The sequence below is a fragment of the Catharus ustulatus genome (genome assembly GCF_009819885.2).
Source record: "Catharus ustulatus isolate bCatUst1 chromosome Z unlocalized genomic scaffold, bCatUst1.pri.v2 scaffold_29_arrow_ctg1, whole genome shotgun sequence".
NCBI classification, from domain to species: Eukaryota; Metazoa; Chordata; class Aves; order Passeriformes; family Turdidae; genus Catharus; species Catharus ustulatus.
In genome coordinates, this window is record NW_024879446.1 from 3440629 (window position 1) to 3461969 (window position 21341).

Consider the following 21341-nt stretch of genomic DNA (forward strand, 5'->3'; position numbering starts at 1 on the left):
AAAATATTTTAATTGCTTATGATTTTCCAGATTGTGATTTTTATTGTCTGTTTCTAGCAGTATAATTCTGATAATTTTTTGCCTTTAACTATTCAAATGAACTAGCATTTTAAAAAAATAAGTGAGTGGGAAGAGAAATAAATTGTAGTACACTTCAGAAAGAATGTGAAAAAGAAATGGATGAAACAACTTCAGATATTATGTGGTCTTGACAAGAAAAATTAAAAATGTACAGCTTCTCTCTGCACTAAAGTAAATTAAATACTATTTTTGGATGTGGACAGACCTGTAAATGGATTGAAATGGAATGGAAAAAAACAGTGAGAGTTGGAAGGATTTCCAAGAATAATATGCATCCACATGAAAAACACCTGGCTCTGTTGCTCCATGAGGCTGCTGCGTGATGGGGTTGAAGTCTAATCTGAGCAGGCTCAAGCAGAGTGGAGTCTGCCTCTCACCCACCTCACCACACCGTGCTGGATGTTTCCTGTTTTCTGTACTCTGCAGTCTTGCTCAACCATCTCAAAGTCCAGCTTGTTCATCCCTATCTAATCAGAAGTATTGTTTATTAAGTGGTTTGTTTTCCCCAGTCACCTACAGCCCTCAGCCCCAGTGTGAAGATCTTGGCTGTTTAACCCCACTGGAAGAAACGCCCCTGTATTTTTGGCTCCACAGCAGAGTCTGCAGACAAGTACATTCTGGGGACTGGCAGGTGTTGGTCAGAACAGACTCAGACCACCAAGGAGATTGCACAAGGGTTTGCTTTGCTCTGCATTCTGTGAAACTTAAAGCTGGGCTGCGACAAACATCATGACTTGGAATGAAAAACAGGCAAGCACGCAACACTGCTGTTATCAAAACACAGATCTTTGCACTAATTTCAATAGTGGGTATAGCAAACAAGGATACAACTTTAAATCGAGCTGCCTGTGGCAAGTTTTCCAGGCTGTGAGAAACAGCTGTAACAGGACATGAAGGTAAATGCTGTAATGACACTGGTCTCTGTGCCTTTCTGTTGACATTTTGTCTTTAAACAAAGCAAGAAGGCAAATCCCTGGCTTCTATAAAAGGGAAACATTTAACTCTTTATTATCTGTTTATCTCAGTAGTACATGGTCCCCCTAAAAAGCATAATTAAGTGCTGCATCTTAATCTTTGCATTAACTTTGCAAAATACAAACCACAACAGATGTCTGGACTGGACCGGCTTGCTGACAGGACCAGTTGTATATGTGGTTTCTGTCCAGGAACACTGGACACCAAGGCAGAAATTCTCAGAGAAAGTAGGTGCGCTGCCCAGAGGCTTACAAACAGAACAATAAAATCTATCTCTTCATCAACATTTAAAAATCACTACTGCTCTACAGCTGGGAAAGTGGCATTCCTAGCTTGCCATGAAGAACAAAAGTCACGAGAAGGGACACTGATGTTGCTGCCTATAGAGTACATGGATAAACTGGCTAATGGGGTGGATTCTCCCAGAGCTGTCAGGACAGGTAATCAGTGGAAATGAAGTTACTCCAGAATAGAGACCTGCAGGGAAGAAGTGCAGACCACGGAGTATCTAATTCTATATGCATTTTTGGCAGGTGTGTATTTTACTGAATATTATTCAGAACCACATGTTGGGCCCTGCCATCTGCTGAATTTGGATACGATGTCTGTAAAGCTGGTGCTAAAATACACAAAATGAAACTCTGGCTTCGGGAGAGAAACTGCCAGTGCCTTTGTGACTACAACTCTCTCACACAGAAAATTACCTTCTTTATTTTGTGAAAATGTACCTTCTTTATACAAAAGTAAACCAAAGTTAAATTCCACTATTCAGAGATTGATTTTACCTCAGGTCCCTGTTAAAATGCTGATTTTGATTGGAAAAGGGCCTAAGAAACCTAGTCTAATAAGATTGCTTTGAGTGGGGATTCAATCAAAATTATAACAACTGTGTCAATGCATGAACATGAGAGTATCTTTCTTTGTCAGATATGGTAAGGAAAGGTGGATCTGCCAATCAGGAAAACAGACACAGAAAGAAGAGAATATTAGCAGAGTTTTTATAGAAAGGTTGTTTATTTTGTATCAAGTTTGCTTGTAAATAACTTTATTAAAAACACAAACAAAAACAAACAACAAACCAAAAAACAAAACAAACAACAAAAAAAAAAAACACAACCAAAAAACCACCAAAACAATTCAGCCTGTATCCAGACAAATTGCTGCTGAAATACCCAGTCTGATGATTCACAGCTCCTCACCACGGGAAAGAAGGGTTTTCTCTTCTCTATTCAAATGGAGTGCCTTCTCTCTAAGACTTTGATGCCTGCTGGAGTTAGAAAATCCTCTTGGGCTTCTAATTTAGTAGAGACCTGTCAGTTTATCCCCTATGTTCTGCTGGCATCCTGCTTATGTTGGACTTGCTTTGGAAACAAATGTAGTTTTTGTTTAAGTCAATAACTCCCCCTGAACTGTCCTAGACAATAAAGCCTTGGATCCTGCTGACGGCCCATAGAGAAAGACTCCTCTTGTGCAAGCAGCAGCTGCTGCATTGAAGAAAGTCTCCAAACTATTTGGAACACACCAACAGCCGAGCAAATCCGTACTGTTTGTTTCAAAAATAATCGTTAAGTTTGTTTTAAAGTCAAAGTAACTAAGGTCTTAAGGCCACATTTCAGGGAGCTAATACTGTGCTTTGAACTTCTTCAGTCTGAGATGGGGCAACTCAGCTCCACTCCCCTCAGAGAAAAGAGAGGAATAAAGCTTTTGGGTGTTTGAAACTGCATTTTTAGCCTGAACAGGAGAACAAAATCCAACAGGAATTAAGCATTCACATAGCCTCCCATTCTCTGTTCTGAAGGTGATTTGCACTTCTCTGTCTTCTAATTTCTAGTGAAACAGGCAGCACAGAAAAGAAAAACAAGATTCAATCTGCTTCTGGAAGATTGGAAGGCAGAAGCAGGAGCCCTTTCCTGGGATGCCCCATTGGCAGGGTGGGCACTGTGCAAGTACCTGAATAACTCAGAACAGCTCCCTGGAGGCTCAGTTGAGAAGGTGAGATGTGCACTTTAGAAAATTGTTGCAGAAGGACATAAAGAATTTATTAACCTGCTTCTTGCACAAAGGAGTTTGTTCTCATCTGGTTTATCTGCAACTCTCACATTGGCAAGTTCAAGTTCTGAGCCCTCAGCACATTGTTTGGTCTCACAGTCAAATTCTCTGATCTCTCATGCCATGAAAATTGTCTTGTAGTTCAGAAAAGGTGCCTCAAATTCATGTTCTTAATTTCCAGCTATGAGGCTCAGTGAAATTACTGACCTCCCCTGGACTTTTGGTATGACAAATAAAGTACTACTGGACAAACAGGAGAATAACTTTAAGACAAATGGATAATCATTTCCCACATCAAAACATTTATTAACTGGCTATACTTAGTTTGTTTCTTTTCTAAGGTTTCTTTCTTTTCCCCTCTTCCTTTTTCCATTCCCTGTCCCATTTATTGTACATGGCTGAGAGATTTTCTTTGCAAGAATGAATATGAATAGAACATCATGAAAAGAACAGGGAACTGTCCTGGATTTGTACAGTACAAAGATATAAAAGAGAGAAGAGCAAGCCCACTGCACTGAAATATTCACAGCTGAAGAAACAGAAACCAGTTGTATGTACAGGCACTTGGTGGAATAAATATACAGTGACACTCAAATCCTGACACCCAAACCCCACTGCAGTGAAGCCAGAGGAGAGATCTGCCCACCTGCCACTGTGTTACTACCCTGGCATCTCCAGGGCTTTCAGCAGCTGGGAACAAAATGTGGTTTTGCCTGTGCCATTTTCCTGGTGTCCTCTGCCAGGAGGAATTGCCTTGCCTTTGGAATGGCATGGAACTCACAACCAGCTTTTACTTACTCTAATTTCCAAGGATGTTCTTAAATTATCCATCTGATTACTGGAGAGCAAAGAACTGCTGTGATGCTGTTTCTCAGCTAACCTGCACTGTGTGTTTGTGCTGTGTAACTGCTACTACTGCGCTGACAGAGGGAGGGTTGCCGTTTTCTTTGGTTTCATCTCTCAGGAGTTTTAGCTATTTCTCACCTATAATCAGACTTGTTAAGAGCTTAAGGCATAAGTCACCTGGGAGAGAGCTGGGAGAATAAAATTCAAAGCAGACCCCTTCCATTACCAAAAAGAAAAACCCAAACAACTCCCACTGATTAAACTCAACAAAAAATATTTACTTGGTTCATTCCAAAGCAAGGAATATGGTTTTAAAAACAGTTCAACCAAATGTTACCTCTAAGTGAATTTGATTCAAAGCGCAGTAAACCTAAAGTGGGCTTTTCATCAGATATACCCAATTTTTGCCTGCTTTCATTCAGTATGAGGTCTCTTGTTATGTGCAAGGTTTTATATATAACTGTACCCACAGCCCTGGTGCAAAGTACCTATCCCAGCTGCCTAACAACCAGGACACATTGTCACTGGCAGAGCAGCCCCTTGATGTGCTGTGCTATTGTTGCTTGTTTTTGTGAACAACTGTCTTTGCTTCCCACAGGTATTTTGCTTTCTGCCAGGAGCAGTGAATGAACCAGTCCAGCTGAGCTGTGAATTACAGGACCAGAATGAACAAGGATCCTGCATAACAACAGCTCCTGATCTAATCTTTGCCTCTGTGCTGAGGGAAAGTCAAGGTAAATTCATGTTGAATGTCTAAGTTCACTCAGTGACTGATAAAACCTCTTTTAATGGATCCAGTACAATGAGTGATGATTCCAACCAAAACAGCAATCATTGTGTACAATGTCTCATGTATCAATGAAAATGTGAATTGGTGACCCATCTGTACAACACCAGTGGCTGTGATTCCGTTTTCCTATCCCTACTCTCAGAGGTGACCTTCAGTGAAGCAGCAGAGGTTTTGTTTTTAAGTCTCTGGTTGAAGCAAAAGAAGAGAGAATGGTGGAGGTGCAGATAGGGAGACACTAAAGAGACTTCATAAATTTGAAGTACCTAGGCAGAATTCATGAGGAAGTTCCTGCAAACCACTTCTGCTTTTGAAGGGTCTGCTCAAACACACAGCTTTGGAACAGAGACAGGTCAGATATCAGAAGATAGTAAGGAGAAGGAAATAAGGCCTTCCCCTCCTCATCAGCTTGAATTTGAAACATTCACTTTGTCCAGCATTTCTGCTGCCCTAAGGCAAGGATTTTTGTAACCAGTGTTCAGGAGAGTAGGCAGGAAAGCTGTGCATGTTGATGTGAGAGCTTTTCTTTGGGAATTGCTAAGGAGAGTGAGCTGGAATCCTCCACTCCCCTCCCTGGTGGTCCATGGTGATTAGTTGCAAGTTCATATTAAATAGGGTATCTATGTGCATAAGCTGATTTTTTAAGAAAACTTTTAGAGAGAGTTCTTCTTTGTCCTTGTGGAAACACAGGATGCCCAGTGCAAGGAGCACAGAACCTGAGTTTGCACACTGTCGCTCTGCCCTGGGTGTTTTAGTACGGCAAGGCACAACTGCTGCTCACAGCAGTTTCGGGTTGCTCTTCAGTCGGAGGCTGGAGTACATGCCCACGTGCCGCACGAGGTTGGGCTCCAGCACGAAGGCGTTCTCGCCCTTGGCGCGCAGCAGCGAGTAGAGAGCGGTGTCCTTGGCAAAGCCCTGGCGGCAGCGCAGCCCTCGCAGGTATCCCGAGGCCCGGCGGGCAGAGGCGGCGGGGAACAGCATGGCAGGGGTGCAGCACTCGCTGGCCGGCACAACATTGTAGAGTGCAGGGTGCAGGCGGCGCAGCTCCAGCCCGTAGTGCCGCCCCACCAGCTCTGCCAGGGCCATGCTGTACAGGGCGAAGAATGCCACAAGGGACCAGCTGGGGCCCGCCCGCCCCACGGCCCGGCAGTACGTGCCAGCCAGCACCGGCCCCAGGAACATGCCCAGGCCCAGCCACTCCAGGATCCTCATGGGCTCGGGGTTGAAGTAGTGCTGGAGCCTCTCGGGATGGTACATCTTGAAGTAGAGAGCGTCTCTGAGGTAGGGCTTGGAGAACCGTGCTGAGATCAGGTGCTGCAAGACAGAAAATATCTCCTCCTCTGGCACGGCATCATCTTCCACGAGGAGGATGAACTCTGGGCTGTACACCAGCAGTGACTGCTCGAGGCAGAAGACATAGTCCTGTTTCTCCTTCTCGAACTGGTTCAGGCTGGGGTCAGGATTCTCTGCAGTTCTGTCACGACTGACCACAGGAAAGAGGCTGCTCAGCAGCCTGACGTCCTGATGGCTGCTGGGGTCTGACTCCACGTTACAGAGGAGCATGCGGTGCCTCTGGCAATGCGTCCCACACTTCTGGAGGAGGCGGTGGAAGTGGGAGGCCACTTGCAAAACGTAGTGGAAATCATTCCGCCTCTGCACAGTGATAATGGTGATCAGCAGCAAGGGCTGGAAGGAGTCACTGCCAGAGGCATCGGAGGTGTTTGGCATCTGCATCTTCTCAAAGTAATGGAGGGCATCCTGGCCCTCCTGCTGGTTCTGCTCCAGGAACTCTTGGCTCATGGGGTTTAGGTGCCAGCGCCGCAGGTAGAAGTAAGAGTGCAGGAGCCGGTGGCAGACCAAAGGTGCCAGCACACCAAAAGTCACCACAGTCAGGGTGAGGAGATGGATGAAAGGGCTGGACCAACGGCACCACTTCCCACAGAACTGCCAGGCTCGGTGTAACATAACTGCTGCAGAAGGAGGGCACTCCTGCACTCTGTACTGCTCATGCCCTCAATCCTTCACTCCTAATTCATCCTTCTCCCTGGACTGCAGGACACCACTGGGGCCATTGCTGCCAAACCTGCACAGGTCGTCCAAGCCTAGAAAGGAAGAAAAAACGATGGTTACTGAAATAGGAAGTGGCAGAGAATTTAGAAAGCAGGGGACTAGTCTCTGACTAAGCCAAAATACAGTGCCCATGTGGAATCCCTTGTGATGGAGGCATCACAGAATAGTCCTGGAGGTTGAAGACAGATGAGACGAACTTAAGTTTCCAACAAAGGACCCCTAAGGCCTTTTTAGCACACAGGACCTCTGATCTAACCAAGCTCAGAAGGACTTTGTGGTTTGTTACTGTGCTTCAAACATGTAACAACAGGCAAGGTGGATGCAGGATGTGTGGAAATCCCTTTCTGTTAAAGGCACAGAACTCAGGTATCCCTGTCTGGTGACAGTGACATAATAATGTTTAGATCACAGCCATGAAGCAAAGCCAGATCTCTCGTATCTTTGTCTAGCACATATTGGAGAGACAAACTTTTACCTCTTTGGAGGCACACATGGTTCCCTCCTGCTGCTCACACACTTCCAAATGTGGTTTTTTCCAGTTTCCTCCCCAGAGTGTGAAGCCATATAACAGACACTAATTTACTTCACTGAGGGCCTATGTATGCTAAGGGTAATGTCTGTGTCTGATTCTCTCAAATGTCTCCTCCTCTCTAGACCTTGTGAAATACACGGGCACAGCAACATGAACATGTTGTAATTGAGCCATTGGCTCCTACTTCTTATTTAGAAGTATGCAATTTAGAAGTATATGCCTTTAATTTTAAACTGAAGTATTCACATAAATATGGAGTATTTTCTGTATACACATTCACTTTAAGCAAATACCCACCTTCATAGAAGTTAGATTTTGCCATATCTGCTTCTCTGGCTGCCATTAACACCTCACAGCCTGGCTGACAAAAGCTTACCCAAAATCAGGGCAGTTAGTCTGTTCAGATGAATTCTCTCATGTCAGTAGTTTCACTTTTAATTCATTCTCCCTTTAATTTCCTATTCCCTCTCCCTGAGTTATTCATGTTCTCCTCATTGAGGTGACTGAAGGTGCACTGGGTGTTCAGTGCAGAGCTTTTCCAATTTTTAACCTCTGCCTTCAGCAAGTTCTGATCATCAAATGGTGGTTCCAGACCAAAATGTTATTCTTTGTCCTTTTCTGCACTGTCATCTGAAGCAGCCTAAGCAAATTTGGGTGAATGGAAAAAATCATGGCTTTTCTCCTCTGTCTCAGAAAAATGTATCTTGTTTAAGAAAATACTTGGAGGACATGAAGCAGTCTGGCTCAGGTGATACTTCAGAACTGCCTTCTTTACTGAGGTGACAGATATGCTGTTTTTACCATTAGGACAACACTTTCCTCTTGCCATATGGAATGTGACAACCATCTATGAAAGACCTTTTAACAAGATTAATGTAAAATATACAAGAGTTATTCCAGATATTTCTTAGAGAATAGGCAGTTCATGCAGTGAGATCTCAAACTTCCTTAGATAGACTGTGGCATCAGTGTTGTGCTCTCTTAGGGCTCAAGAAAAGATTTAGAGTAATTAAATTGAAAGCAGATTTACATGCTGATGCATGAGAATCTGCAGTTTCTTCCCATATAGCTTTCTTTTCCTGTCTGGTTACACAAGCCTGTTGCACAAATGCTGCATTGAATTGCATCAGTGAACTTTTTAAAGGCCCTAAAGGTGATGGCTGCACTTCAGCTGCTAGATCCAAGTCCTGACGATTCAGGACGTGAAGACCTGAAATGTATCAGATGCAAAGATCTGGCATTTAAATGCATTTATTCATCCAAAATCCTAGGCCTTCCAGCTAATCTGTCACAAGCATTAAATGAACACAAACATGCAGAACATATTCCAGTTCACACTGTTGAGCCTTGTCCTGATACAAGCATCATTGTAGGCACTGTGTCTGAGCCAGCCTCCAAACTTGAATGAGGACCACAGTGGGAAAGGGAGATGAAGGAAAACTAGAAGGTAGTTTAGTTCTCAGGGGAATAAAGTTTACTTTCCATCTTCCAGCTATGCCAAAACTCTGAGGCACAAAAACTATGAACTGGCAATGAGATCTTGGGATATATATTGAAGCACTAGTAATAATTATTTTCTTCATTAATAATTCATGGAGCAACCTGGTCTAGTGAGGGCCATCTGGCAGAGAGGCTGGAACTAGCTATTCTTTAAGGTCCCTTCCAATCCAAACCATCCTATGATTCTGTGATGATAATGTTCACCCTAGGAAGCTCCGTCCCACACACCATTTTCTACTGAAGACAGAAAAATGGTTGTCCTGTCCTCTTTAGTGGCCAGCAGAGCTGGGGAGGCTGCAGCCTCATGAGATGAATCAAACAAGTTCTCACCTAACATCTTGCTCTTCTGCAGTCCATGTTGTTCAAGGACCATGTCCCAGGTCGCTGCAGGTGGACTCACACTGAGTCCGAAGCCCAGCAGTGCTGGGAAAGTGGTGTGGGGACTCCACCTGCTGGTGTCTCAGCTCTTGGCTCAGGGCAGGGTCGGTGAGGTGGGGCAGGTGAGCACCACCCTCTCTGGAGGTACCTCCTGACTCCAGCTTCTCCTGGAAAAGCATGCAGGACTGGAAGCCACCCATGCAGGTCACTGTGTTGTAATTCTAAACATTATGACTTAACCCTGGCTTCACTTCACCAGTAACAGAATTCAAGATTATTATTCTAGCTCTGCAACTGTCTTGGGTTACAATACAGGATGTGATAAATTCTATCACCATCTGTTGAGGTTGGGGGCAGTGATCCTTATCTCCGTGGGAGATGTTCTGCTAATGAGCCATCCATTGAAGCCAGGCGGGGCATTGTTCTTTATTTTTTCACAACCCATTCTTCCTCCAGGGAGTCATTTTCTGCTAATGGCCCATTGAGTCCCACTATATGACTGATAAAATTACTTCATCCCATTAGGAGATGCTCCAGCCAGGCTCAACTCAAGACAGCAACTCAGGGAGCCTTAAGAAAACAGCGATCACACACAGACCTACTGCTACTCTTCCCATCTTCTGCTGCCTGAGCTGTTCACACTCACAGTGACAGCCACACTTTTTGTCACTCTGTCTGCTGAGGAAAAGGCTGTTTTCACTGGGCAGTGAAATAATCACAGAGGTTAAAAATGGTCACAAGTGTATTAAAGCAGGTCAAATACTGCAATTAATGTGAAAAACAAACTGGAGAATCCAGAAAAGAGGGAAAAGACTGACCTCCTTCACAACTTTTGTCTGTAACACTGGGTACCTGAGAATTCAAAATATAGATTAAAAAATTCTTACTTCTGCAGAAGTGAAGCTTGCTCTTATCTGTAGGATTTGAATCCAGAGTTTCTGCTCAGACTGTTTTCTAGCCATTAGGATGGTTATGACTGCAGAGGAGATCCTGTTTTCAGGAACTCTTTGTACTGTCATTTTCATTTTTTTCCCTTTCTAAGGAGAAAAACATCTTGTTTGTTTTACATTCAAGTGGCATTTCAGACAGAAAAAAAAGTCTGAGGAGAAAAGTGAGAAACAGATTTGGATTTTATAGTGCCTTAAAAAAAACCACTTTATTAAACCTGAATAATAACTACTTTGCAACCCTATAAGTACTTGCAGTGGGGGGCAGATTTACACATGTTCTGTGTAGAACTGAGCCACTGCTTACACACAGCTAGAAGCTGTGGTGTTAAAGAGCTGTAGGTTTGGTTTGTTTCTTTTCTTAGATTCTCATGGTGAAGATTCCTTCCAGAAATACCTAATTCCAAATCTATATCATATCATCATTAGTCCTCTAATTACTAGGTTGAATTACACTGTTCAGGAAAACTTATCTATTTGCACACTGAGGAGAGAAGAAAAATAAGTAATGTACTCTTTGGAGCGCAGAACACTATCTGCTGTTCTTTTGCTTTAAGAGAGAAAGCTGTTTTTCTGTCTACTCCAAATTCCTCTCCACAGAGAGGTGTTCCTGGACAAAGTTTCCTGTATGTTTCAAAGCTGCAAATTTTTAGGTTCCTGGATAGCTGATGTAAGAGAGACCATCTGCCTTCTACTTCCTGCATCGTGAGATAAGGACACAACTGTCCAATTACAATATTAAATGACTGTTTTTGGCCTATCTACACTTCGTCTCAGCATCAGTGGGAAAAGCCATTTCTTTCCTAACATAAAAAAAGCTGGATGAAGTCATGTGGTCAGAGCCATAGAGTCATCTGTCTACAAGGGGATGAAAGAGGGAAACAAAGGCAGGGTCATAGAAAATGTCATGGAAATGTCATGGGCTGTCACAGTCCCAGGTGTGCCATAGCAGTAGTGCGAGTAATGATGCTCACACAAGTGCTACCTTACACATGTGCGTTGATCCTACAGCAGCACCCAACTGAAACCTTTGTGTGAAATGCTTTTCTATGCCTCAGCCTGACATCATGCAGATGAGCTGCCGGCTCGGGACCAGCTCCTTGGCTGATGAACCCTCTGTGACAGAGACAAGGCCTTTGTGGTGCTGTGACAATTATCTTGCTCAAATCTGAGGAAGCCAATGGGGGCTTCTCAAGGTGCCATAGAGATCTCTTATAACATATAGGTATGCTGACAGGGAATATACAGATATCTTCAAATTCTGGAACCTGAGGTCCCTGCCATGAGCTGATCCCTATTACTGGGCCAGATGGCCAGCTTTTCTCATCTGCAATTCCTCTTGTTTTCTGACAGCTTTTAGTAGGTCAGGTGCCAGATAATATTTCTGCAGTGTGTCTGTCCCCCCTTGACAACAGTTGCATCCAGTAGAAGCCAAGCATCCACAGATCTGATCACTGCACTTCCATGCCAAACTGGGAGTTGGGCTCCCTAGAAAATACAAACCATCCCAGCAAGAGCTGTGCTGCTAAAAACATTCACAGGAACCTTAATGGTCAGGGACCACTAGTTGTTCTTTGATTGTATTTTACTGGCAGGTGCCAAACATACCTCTCACTTCCTCGAGCACTGCTGAAAGCAGTTGTTCCTGTGCTGGTTGTAGATGATGAGTCTCATCTATCCTGTTATCATCAGATAAGCCAGGCAAAGATCAGGGCTGCTGCACTTAATCTCTCAGCTCTCTTAGAACTTTTTTTTCTTATAGTCTGTGTACTAAAGGTGTACTAAAGGTGTAACACTGTCACAGTTAACAGATTAATGACAGCATGAAGTGTAAGAGAAGTGGCTGGAGATGGGCAGAGTACTTATCCCTTTGCAAAAGTTATGTGATGCATGAGATAGAAATTGAAGACACTGCTGTCTGCTTTGATCTGCCATTCCTCAGGGCCTGTCAGTGACTGTACAGACCTCTTCTGTCCACGGAGATGGAATTTAATCACTATTGGAACAGTAAAAATGCACAAATATGCAGAGTGTAATTACGTCCAGTTAGGTAATACTAGACGCTGCAGAATTAAAACTTGAATGTAAATTTCATCATAGGCTGATTTGCTATTCTCATTGGACTGTAGTTAACTTTTACTGGTTGTTCATAAATCCTTAGAAATCCATGATGCACAGTTTGAAAGCTATTTAACTAAGAAAGGAAGGACATAGCTGTGGCAGGTGAATGACACTTTCCTCATTTTATTTGAAATTAGAGGATAAGACTATGCTACAAGTGAAAGAAGCTGTGAACTCAATATATGTTAATTACAGTTATTTCCCCAACTACTGTCTTGTTTATTAATTTTCCTCTGTCACATAAACCTGAACAGAGTCCATCTCACCTGGCTGCCTCCCTGTAGGGCAATTCCATGGGAAAGCAATGCTCCCTCTGTTGCTACCAAGCAGTCAGGTATATCAAGTGGGAGTGGAGAGCAGCCTGAGAAGAGTTCTGCAAGGTAATAGCTAAACACAGACAAAGGCAATGACTTTGGAGGAGCTGTCTGTGATTTTGGTAGGTGTGACAGGTGGTAGAGGTGCCCCAAGAGAACCAGCGCTTGTGATCACAAGGTTGCTCATATCTGTCCACAGAGCATCTCATTCGCTCAGTCGTCCTGGTGGGATGGCCTGGAGCAAACCTCCACAATAAAGTCACATGTCCTGTCCTCCCTTAATCCTAATTTGTCTTCTCTTGGACAGCTCCTCATCCATCCCTGCACAGAGCTTCACTCACTCCAGCTGGTCACTGACGCAGAGGATGACCCCTCCTCATCTCCCCCACCTGCCCTTGCCATTCCACCACTCCAGTCCCTGGAGTCACACCAGCACATTGCCATGATGCCAAGGAACTGGCAGCCCTGCAGGTATGCCCATGACTCCGGCTCCGTGTGTTCATTCCCCATGCCTCTGCACAGAAGCAGGTAAGCTGGACTCTGATGAAGCCAAAGTAATGGCTGGACTGGCTGGAATTCCTTTGTGCTGCCATTCAGGTGCTCTCCTGCTGATCTGTGATCTCTCCTCATGTTCTGGGCATCTCTTGTTAACCCTGGCTTTAAACTGAAGGGATTGAAGTTCCCCTCCTGCAGCAACTTTAAATTAAGGCCCTCACCAATTTGACGAGCCTGTCATTGAAATTCCCTCTCTGTGTCAGAAGGACCCCAGCAGTTCCAACAGGTTTCTCCAAACTGTACTATGGTCCAAGCTGGACCCCTGCCTGTGGCACCAGTCCTGTGACCATTTGCTGGTTTGCCAGATTTCAAACCACCTACCCTTTGGAGAGCTTGGAGAAGAAGCTACCTGTGCTCCAGAAGATGAAGGGATTCAACCATCTCTCCTATGAGGAAAGGCTGAGGGAGCTGGGGCTGCTCAGCCTCAAAAAGAGATGGCTGAGAGGGGACCTGATCCATGTCTGTCAGTGTCTGTAGGGAGAGGTCGGGGTCTGGACCCATATGGGGCCCAGCAGTGGGACAAGAGGAACAGGCAGGAACTGATGTCTGGAAAACTCCATCTGAACATGAGGGAGAACTTCTTCCCTGTGCAGTGACTGAGCACTGAACAGACTGCGCAGAGAAGCTGTGGAGTCTTTCTCACTGGAGATATTCCAGAACCTGGACACAATCCTATGCAATGGGCCCTGGAACAACCCTGCTGGAGCAAGGAGATGGGACCAGATGACTCACTGTGCTCCCTTCCAAGCTGCTCTATTCTATGATAGTGCCAGGCCTGTCTTCCCAGGAATTCAGGTGTCTAGGCCATGTTTTACAGGAGCTAAAGGTACTAGCCTGAGCTGGGATTAGACAAAACTGGAGCTGCTATAGCTGCACCCCTGCAGCTACACCAAGAGTCACTGCAGGCTGTACATTCCTGTGGCTCCTGCAAACAGAGCTCTCCTGTGTGGGCTGGCAGAGATCTCCCCATGAGCTGAGACTTTGCTCAAGGACACTCCTGGAGGCTGAGACCCCCTTACCCAGAACCTGATGTCTATGTGAAGTAACACATTTTGCATTAAGCCTAAATGTATGTTGTATGTTCATGATATTTATGTATCCAGTTATAGCTTTAGGTGTAGAAATATGGTAAGTAGCAGAGTCTTATCATGGTTGAAATCATTGTTGAAATCAGAAACTAAAACATGGTTCAATTACCATTTCATTACAGCTTAATTATTAATTATTGTTAAATCATTGTTCAATCACTGTTAAATTATAATTCAATTATTCCTTAATCACCACTTGCGATATATTTATCATTAAATATAATTTGATCATCATCTAATCATGAATAAAACCTCTTTGTTATCCTCACAATGATGAATTCTCTTAAAAATTCACCTGTGCCCTAGAGTTCTGGTTGTATGAATGGTGGGGAGAGGAAAAGAAAAGGAAACAGGTGCAGTGATGGCTGCTAACACTGCAGATGTTGTAGCTTTACTGCTGTTTATAACTGTGAAGAACAAAGTACAGGAATAAGGAAATAGAATATTTGTGAACAAAGGCCTTTGATGACAAAGCTGTTGGGACAGGTCTATGCAGCAATCAAAATGTAAAATTGTACAAGGCAACAACCAGAGTATTGTGATTCAAACCTCTGTTTGAGAGAAAAATGTTTAGTCATATTGATAAAAAGCACTCCTCTTTGAAGAGACTTTCTACTATTGTTAAACTACTGATTTCTCTGTATTCACCACTTGTGCCTGAGGAATATACACCCTTTTCCTCCCCTCCCCCCACAGTGTATGAACCAGTGTGTTTATTCTGCATAGGAAGGCGTGGTGAATGGAATGCCCTGGCTCTGGGGGATCCTGGTGATCTGCTTTGAGCCCCAAGGGGAGAAAATGAGGTAAATGCAGGAGCTGAAAAATAATCTGTGATGTGATTATAATTCTGTCCCTTGTTGGACAGACAAGAAAGCAGCAGATTTCACATGTGCAGGAGGGTGCTTCTCCTGGCTTCTGTGCTTGCAAATGCATGCTGAACCTGATGTACCCTATTGGTTGTACATAAATTATTTTCTCAGTCACTGCAGGAGAGAAGCCAGCCCGGGAACCTGTAGTGTACATCGGCATAGTTTCATTTTTTGCTGCATCACAGAACAACTACAGATTTCCTCAGCAGCCTTTAATTCTAAATGTCAGTGACTTCGGCCATTGGGTTTCTTAGTGCTTCTCATTCCCTTTGGGAGAGTTGCCAGGTAGCACAAGGTGACCCGTAAAGCACCGGGATTAATAGCAGTTACCTCAGTTGTGATGGTCAAAGAGGAGAGGGCGTTAGATAAGAAAAGCTCATCCCACCTCCACTCTGCCCTCCTTGCAGGACAGCAGATACACAGGGCATTTCAGTGTCCCCAGTCCTCAGCTCCTTGCCCAGATTTCAGACCAGAGAGATTCTGGGCACGCTTCTGCCTCGGGCGAGGGCTCCTCTGGGTGGCACCAAGCACAGGGCAGAAGCTGGCTGGCTTTTCCCCGTTCCTTAAAATTTCCACTCACCTTCCCTAAGGGAAGGGCCGTTTCTTGAGGCCCGGCCAGGTCTGGCCATTAGTCCTCCTGCTCGTCACCATGTACAGGCACATCCCCAGAGCAAGTACAGAAACATCTCCTCGATCCCTGGAGGGTTTCCACTTCCCTGCTGGCTCGGGCGCCACAGCCACAGCAGCCAAGCCCAGCCCTGATGAGGAGTTGTGCCTGCTCATCAACCATAACTTCGTGGCCCCCCTTTCCCTGTTCCCCCAGCCTCAGTGCACTTCTCCTTTATACCCCGCAGGGGAAGGAGAAGCATCCCCCGGGACAGCCCGATCCCAGCGGGCGATTTCCCCGACCCGAGCGGCAGTTACCCGATCTGCTGGGCAGCCCTGCACGGCCGCTCCCGTCTCCCTCCCTCCCGCAGCTCCGCTCCCGCCGGGATCCTGCTCTCGGCGTGTGCCTCACTTCTCTTCCGTGAATTTCTCTCCTCCCTCTCGGGCGCTGAGGGTGGGATTAAAGGCATCAAAGACCAAACATGTGACTCTGCCAGGGATGCTCAAGGAAGGAGGGGACGGGGAGATGCCGGAGGGGATCACCGCACCCCAAGGAGCGGACCGGTCGCTGGAAGCAGGTTCAGGAGTAAATCCCGAGCCCCAGGAGGATCCCTGGAGCGGAGGAGGCTGCGCAGCCGGAGCTCCTCATTCCTGCTCTGGGGTGCCCGAACGCTCCATCAGGAGCGGCGGAACAACCGCAGGGGCAGCGCAGCTCCCCCAGCCCTCCCCAGCCAGGGTGTCACTTCTGCCTGCTGTCACCTCTAGTGGCTGTCATTTCTGCCGGGTGTCACTTCTGCCAGGTGTCACTTCTACCGGGTGTCACCTCTATTGGGTGTCAGTTCTACTGGGTGTCACTTCTGCCGGGTGTCCCCGCTAGCTCTCGCGACTCTGGGGCTCTGCCCTTCCCCACTGGGACCTGCTGGATGCTCCGGACCCCTCGCTTCACTCCTGGAAGGGGAGGATCACCGGGGCCCCGCAAACTCGAGAAGAAATTGTCAAGAGTCACCAGCATGTCACCCGTGACAGGTAAAAGCTTTCGCTCTCTGAGTCTGCAGTGAAGTCTTCACAAGTGTATTGGCAGATGTGAGGAGGCTGATCTGCTACACAAAGATTTGTATCAGGTTGTTCAAGATTTAAACGTTTTATCAAACTGCCCCAAGAGTGCCTCTGACCGGTTCATTCCCGCTCCCTCCCGCCCCCCAGCGCTTTCCTCTGTTTCCCACTTCCCTGGTCTTATACACACACACACCCTTCAGCCCTGTGACCATAATACCTAATTAACTGCTTACCTGAAAGATGCATCAGGGCAAGTTTACTGTCTGTTATTGTAGGAACGACTTGGGTTTGTGCCTGCAACTCTAGAAAATGCAAGTGCATGTATACAAACATGTATATATATGTACTATTTTCAGACTCAAGTCTCTTTTATGTATCAGAAAAATTGAGGATAAAGAAAAAAACATACAAAGAAAAAAACCTCTTAAGACCTTTCAATAAAACAACATGTTCTTTTGAGCACAGCTAGACTTTTGCTAGTGCCCAGTCCTGTAATCAGAACATTCTAGCCTGATGTATGTTTTTAATTTTAACATAGCAATTTCTATTATTCTCTCTTATAAGCAGGATGAACAAAGGAATCAGCTTTGCATGCCTGTGATCTTTATTCTTCCTCCCGGCAAAAGCTGTCCCACATCTAGGGCTTTTTATTGCAAAGACAACATGGAAGAAGGGGGGAAAGTCAGAGGAACAGTAATCCCCAAAATAAACAACACAATCAAGCACCACAGTTGGGTTCCTGTAGTGACTTCCTAGAAACACGTTAGGCATACTGGAAGGTCCACCAGTTTACTGAGATGCATTTTACCCTCTCAAAATACTACAGAAATCATAGTTTCTCCAGTTATTTGCTTTCCCAAATCCCTATTTGCTGATCACCTCTGCCTTTTTTTCTGTTTTTAATGACAGTTATTTATACTCTACCTTCCACTAAAATGCTCTCATGGCTTCAAAAGTTGATGCACTGGAAACACAGCAGATCCTGGAACAGAGCTGAGAAAAAAGAGAGTACTGGAGGTGAGGAAAGTATTATACATTGCTAGGAGGACTGTTATTATATTCTTTCTGGGATAAGAGTTGCAGAATTTTTAAAAACAAAAAGTGTTTTTTTCTATGCTGTGTCAATGTGTGTGTGGGAGAGTAATTATTGAGCAGCATCAGCAGAAACACTTACCATGCTGCACCCAGGATTACATTTTGGATAGTGTTTTAGCCAGCAGAATTTATTACAAGGAGTAATAATAATAATAAAAAAATGGACCAGAAGGCCTTTTCTTTGGAAATAAATATTTAGGTTATTATAATTTTGTGTGATTTCTATGCAGTCTTCCCAGCTCCCTCTTTGCTCACTTGCATGTTTTTCGGGGAACACTTGACTTTCATCCTTAAATAATTATTTCTTTGAATCAGCTTCTGTTTGACCCAAAAGACTAAGGGAGAAGAGTCTCAAAGAATTTTGGGGCAGTGGCATAGAATGACACTGGAGTCATTCTTGACTACTCATCCATTCTTACCATCTTGTGCTGTCTCCTGCTTTGCACAACCATAAAGGACACTGATGCAGCTAAAAAAAATACAAAAAACTTTTTCTCCTGATGGGTTATGTCTTAGTTGGGTCACTTTATCCCTTCACTTCCCCACAAAAACAAATAGCATTGTCAGCACAGCTGGGAGGGCTTTAGAAAGCAGAGATGAGCATTTGGGGACTCGACTGCTCCTGCAGTAACTGAACTGCAACCTGAAATGCCCAGAAGAAATAGTTACAGTAATTTCACAATTATAAGCCACACCATTTTGACTAAAATTTTGATCCCACTCCGGAAATGTGGCTTACACTCAGGAGCAGCTAATATGTGAAAAATTTTCTGAAATTTCCAACCCGAGAAGTGCAGCCGAGGCGCCGAGCTGAGCGCCTGCCAGTAAAACCCGGGATTGCGCGATTGTTACAAATTGCACGGCGGGTGGAGCAGGCTCTGTGCCTGCAGCATGGGGGAGGTGGAGAGGCGAGGGGCTCCCTCCTTCAGGCAGTGCAGCCCAGGGCAGAGGCGGGGGGCTCCGTGTTGCCATCCCCTCGGCTTGGGGGGGAGGCGGAGGGCTCCCAGCCCTGCCTGCTGCCGCTGCTGCAGAAGTAGGCAGGCTCCTTCCCCTCCTGCTGCCGTGGGTGCTGGCAGGCTCCGTGCCCCCCCGCCACTGCGGGGCAGCGCCGGCCAGGGCGAGCGAGCCCAGCAGCAGCGGTGGCCGGCCCCGAGCAGCCCCACTGAGCGGCAGCACCGAGCTGGGCCACCTGGCCCCAACGGCAGCCCCGAGCAGGCCAAGCCCACACGGCCCAAGCTGAGCCAGTAAACCCCGCCATCCCGCGATTCTGTTACTATTTGGCAACTTTGTTGCACACGGGTCCTCACTGCGAACGACAGAGCAGCTTATAATCAGGTGCAGTTTATGTCTGGACAAAGAACGAAATGTTGCCAACACCCAGAGATGCGGCTTATACTCAGTGCAGCTTGTAATCATGAAATTACTGTACAGTAATTTCACGACTATAAGGCGCACCCTTTTGACTAAAATTTTCCCTCGAACCCGGAAGTGCGCCTTATCGTCCTTATCTGATTGACAAAGTTGCAAAATTTACCAAACTGGAAGTATGAGCTGTGAGCCATGGGGAGAGCCAGAAGTGCCACAGCAGCCGGCTGGAGGCGGGCCCAGGGGCCTGCGGCTCTGCCCCTGCTGGGTGGAGGTGGACCTGGAGGCCCGCAGCACCGCCCGTCCCGGGTCCAGATGGTCCTGGGGGCCCATGGCTGCCGGGTGAAGGCGGTCCTGGGGGCCCGCAGCTCCGCCCCTGCCGGGTGGAGGTGGGCCTGGGGGCCCATGGCTGCCGGGTGAATGTGGGCCTCTGGGCCTGCGGCACGCCCACTCCCGGGCCCAGGCAGTCCTGGGGGCCCATGGCTGCTGGGTGAAGGTGGGCCCGGTGACTCGCAGCACCGCCCCTGCCGGGTACAGTCGGGCCTGGGGGCCAATGGCTGCCGGGTTGAGGCAGGGCCTCGGCCAGCAACCATGCAGGGGGAGCTGGGGGCGGAGCCTCACTGCAAAAAAAAAGTGTGCCTTGTAGTCCGGTGCGCCTTATCTGATCTACAAAGTTGTGAATTTTGTCGACTCCCCAGGGGTGCGCCTTATAGTCTGGCGCACCTTATGGTCGTGAAATTACTGCACTTATGAAATTGTTCAGCCTGTACAACAACAGGACAGGACTTAAAAACTATGATCAGAAAAACATCTTGAGATGAGAATTTATCCAAGTAGCAAAAGTTCAGCCCAACCATTCAGATCCCAGTATCTTCCATTGCCAAAACACCTTTCCCCTCTGCCATCCACTATAACAGCTCTGATTGCACCGAGCATTTGTGCAAGGGAATGGGAATAATATTTTCTTTGGCTTTGCCTGAGATTAGATACAGCTCTGCTTTTCATAAGCATGAGTATCAGAGGCAGGACAAGCCTGTTTAGATACTTGCACAATGTGCAGGCAGGGCAGAAATTAATGGTCTTGGGGGACCTGAACTGAGAAGCCTGGTGTCTTCCAAGCTGTATTATTTGTGCCCTATGCATTACTGTCAAATTATCCATATTCTTGGCTCGTTTTCCTTGTCCCCTCCAGATTCCTTGGCTTTTGTCCTACTGCCTCATGTTTTTTATCAGAAGGCAAGGGCATGAGAGTATGCACACCCCAGTTGATTTTAAGCTCCTTGTGTTGATTATTCAGCCAACAAATCAAACAAAGAACTTCCTGTTCGGGGCGTTCTAAGGTTCTGCTCAGCAGGATGGACACACTCAGCTCTGCTCTGCAAGGCACTGCCTGAAGTACACAGCAGCAAACATGTTTGGGGTTTACTTCCTTCAGTTGCAATGAAATTTGAGAAGTGTGCCAGCAGGAGGAATGAATAATGTGTTTAGCATAACATGTTGTACCAATATGTACGTAACCTGCAAAGGCTGTACCTCTTTCACAAACACTCTGAGAAGTTCTGTTGTGACAGCACTATTCCTTCACATATAGATACCAGATGATAACAATTGCCTGGTTATTCCTGCACAATGGATACATTCTCCTTGTAGGTATCTGCTGTTCACTTTAAAAGGTAACTTTTAAAATAATTTTCTTCCTCTGATAATTATTTATGGGGGAGGGGGAACGTCAGTTAATATTTCTTGCTTATATTCTGCTTTTGTAAGAAGCAGCAGACATTTCTGATATCTAGTTTGAATAGAAATACACTATTGAGGATAAGCAAATTACATAGAGTGTCAGTGGCTTTCTTTTTTTTTTTTTCTTTCTGATTCAGTATTGATCATCAAGGACAAAAAGTATTTAAAGTCCTTTGCTGTTTACTGGAGGCATAATGAGCTTATATGTCAGGGCAGTTGTGTTTAACTTTAGACAGCAATAGTCAGAGGAAACAGCTCCAGCAGGGATGGATTCATGCTGGCTTGGCTGTCCAGGGTACATTAGTATTCTCTAAAAAGGCTGGAATATTTTAAGCTCATTTTCTTCCTGGTCTGTGCATTTGGTTTT

General features: G+C 45.7%; 1 protein-coding gene across 2 annotated transcripts; it reads right to left on the reverse strand.

Moving 5' to 3' along the window:
* Nucleotides 1-4718: 4718 nt before the first annotated feature.
* LOC117011245 (post-GPI attachment to proteins factor 4-like) lies at nt 4719-16151 on the reverse strand. Of its 2 annotated transcripts, none has more exons than XM_033086603.1 (2): nt 16037-16151; nt 4719-6840 (listed from the first exon to the last, which is right to left on the reverse strand). In XM_033086603.1, exon 2 carries the CDS (start codon nt 6701-6703, stop codon nt 5516-5518), a length of 1188 nt encoding a protein of 395 aa, XP_032942494.1. In that variant the 5' UTR covers nt 6704-6840; nt 16037-16151; the 3' UTR covers nt 4719-5515. The 2 variants fall into 2 exon arrangements, with proteins under 2 accessions (XP_032942494.1, XP_032942495.1); XM_033086604.1 differs by lacking the exon at nt 16037-16151 and adding an exon at nt 9171-9537.
* Between the last annotated feature and the right edge of the window lie 5190 nt (nt 16152-21341).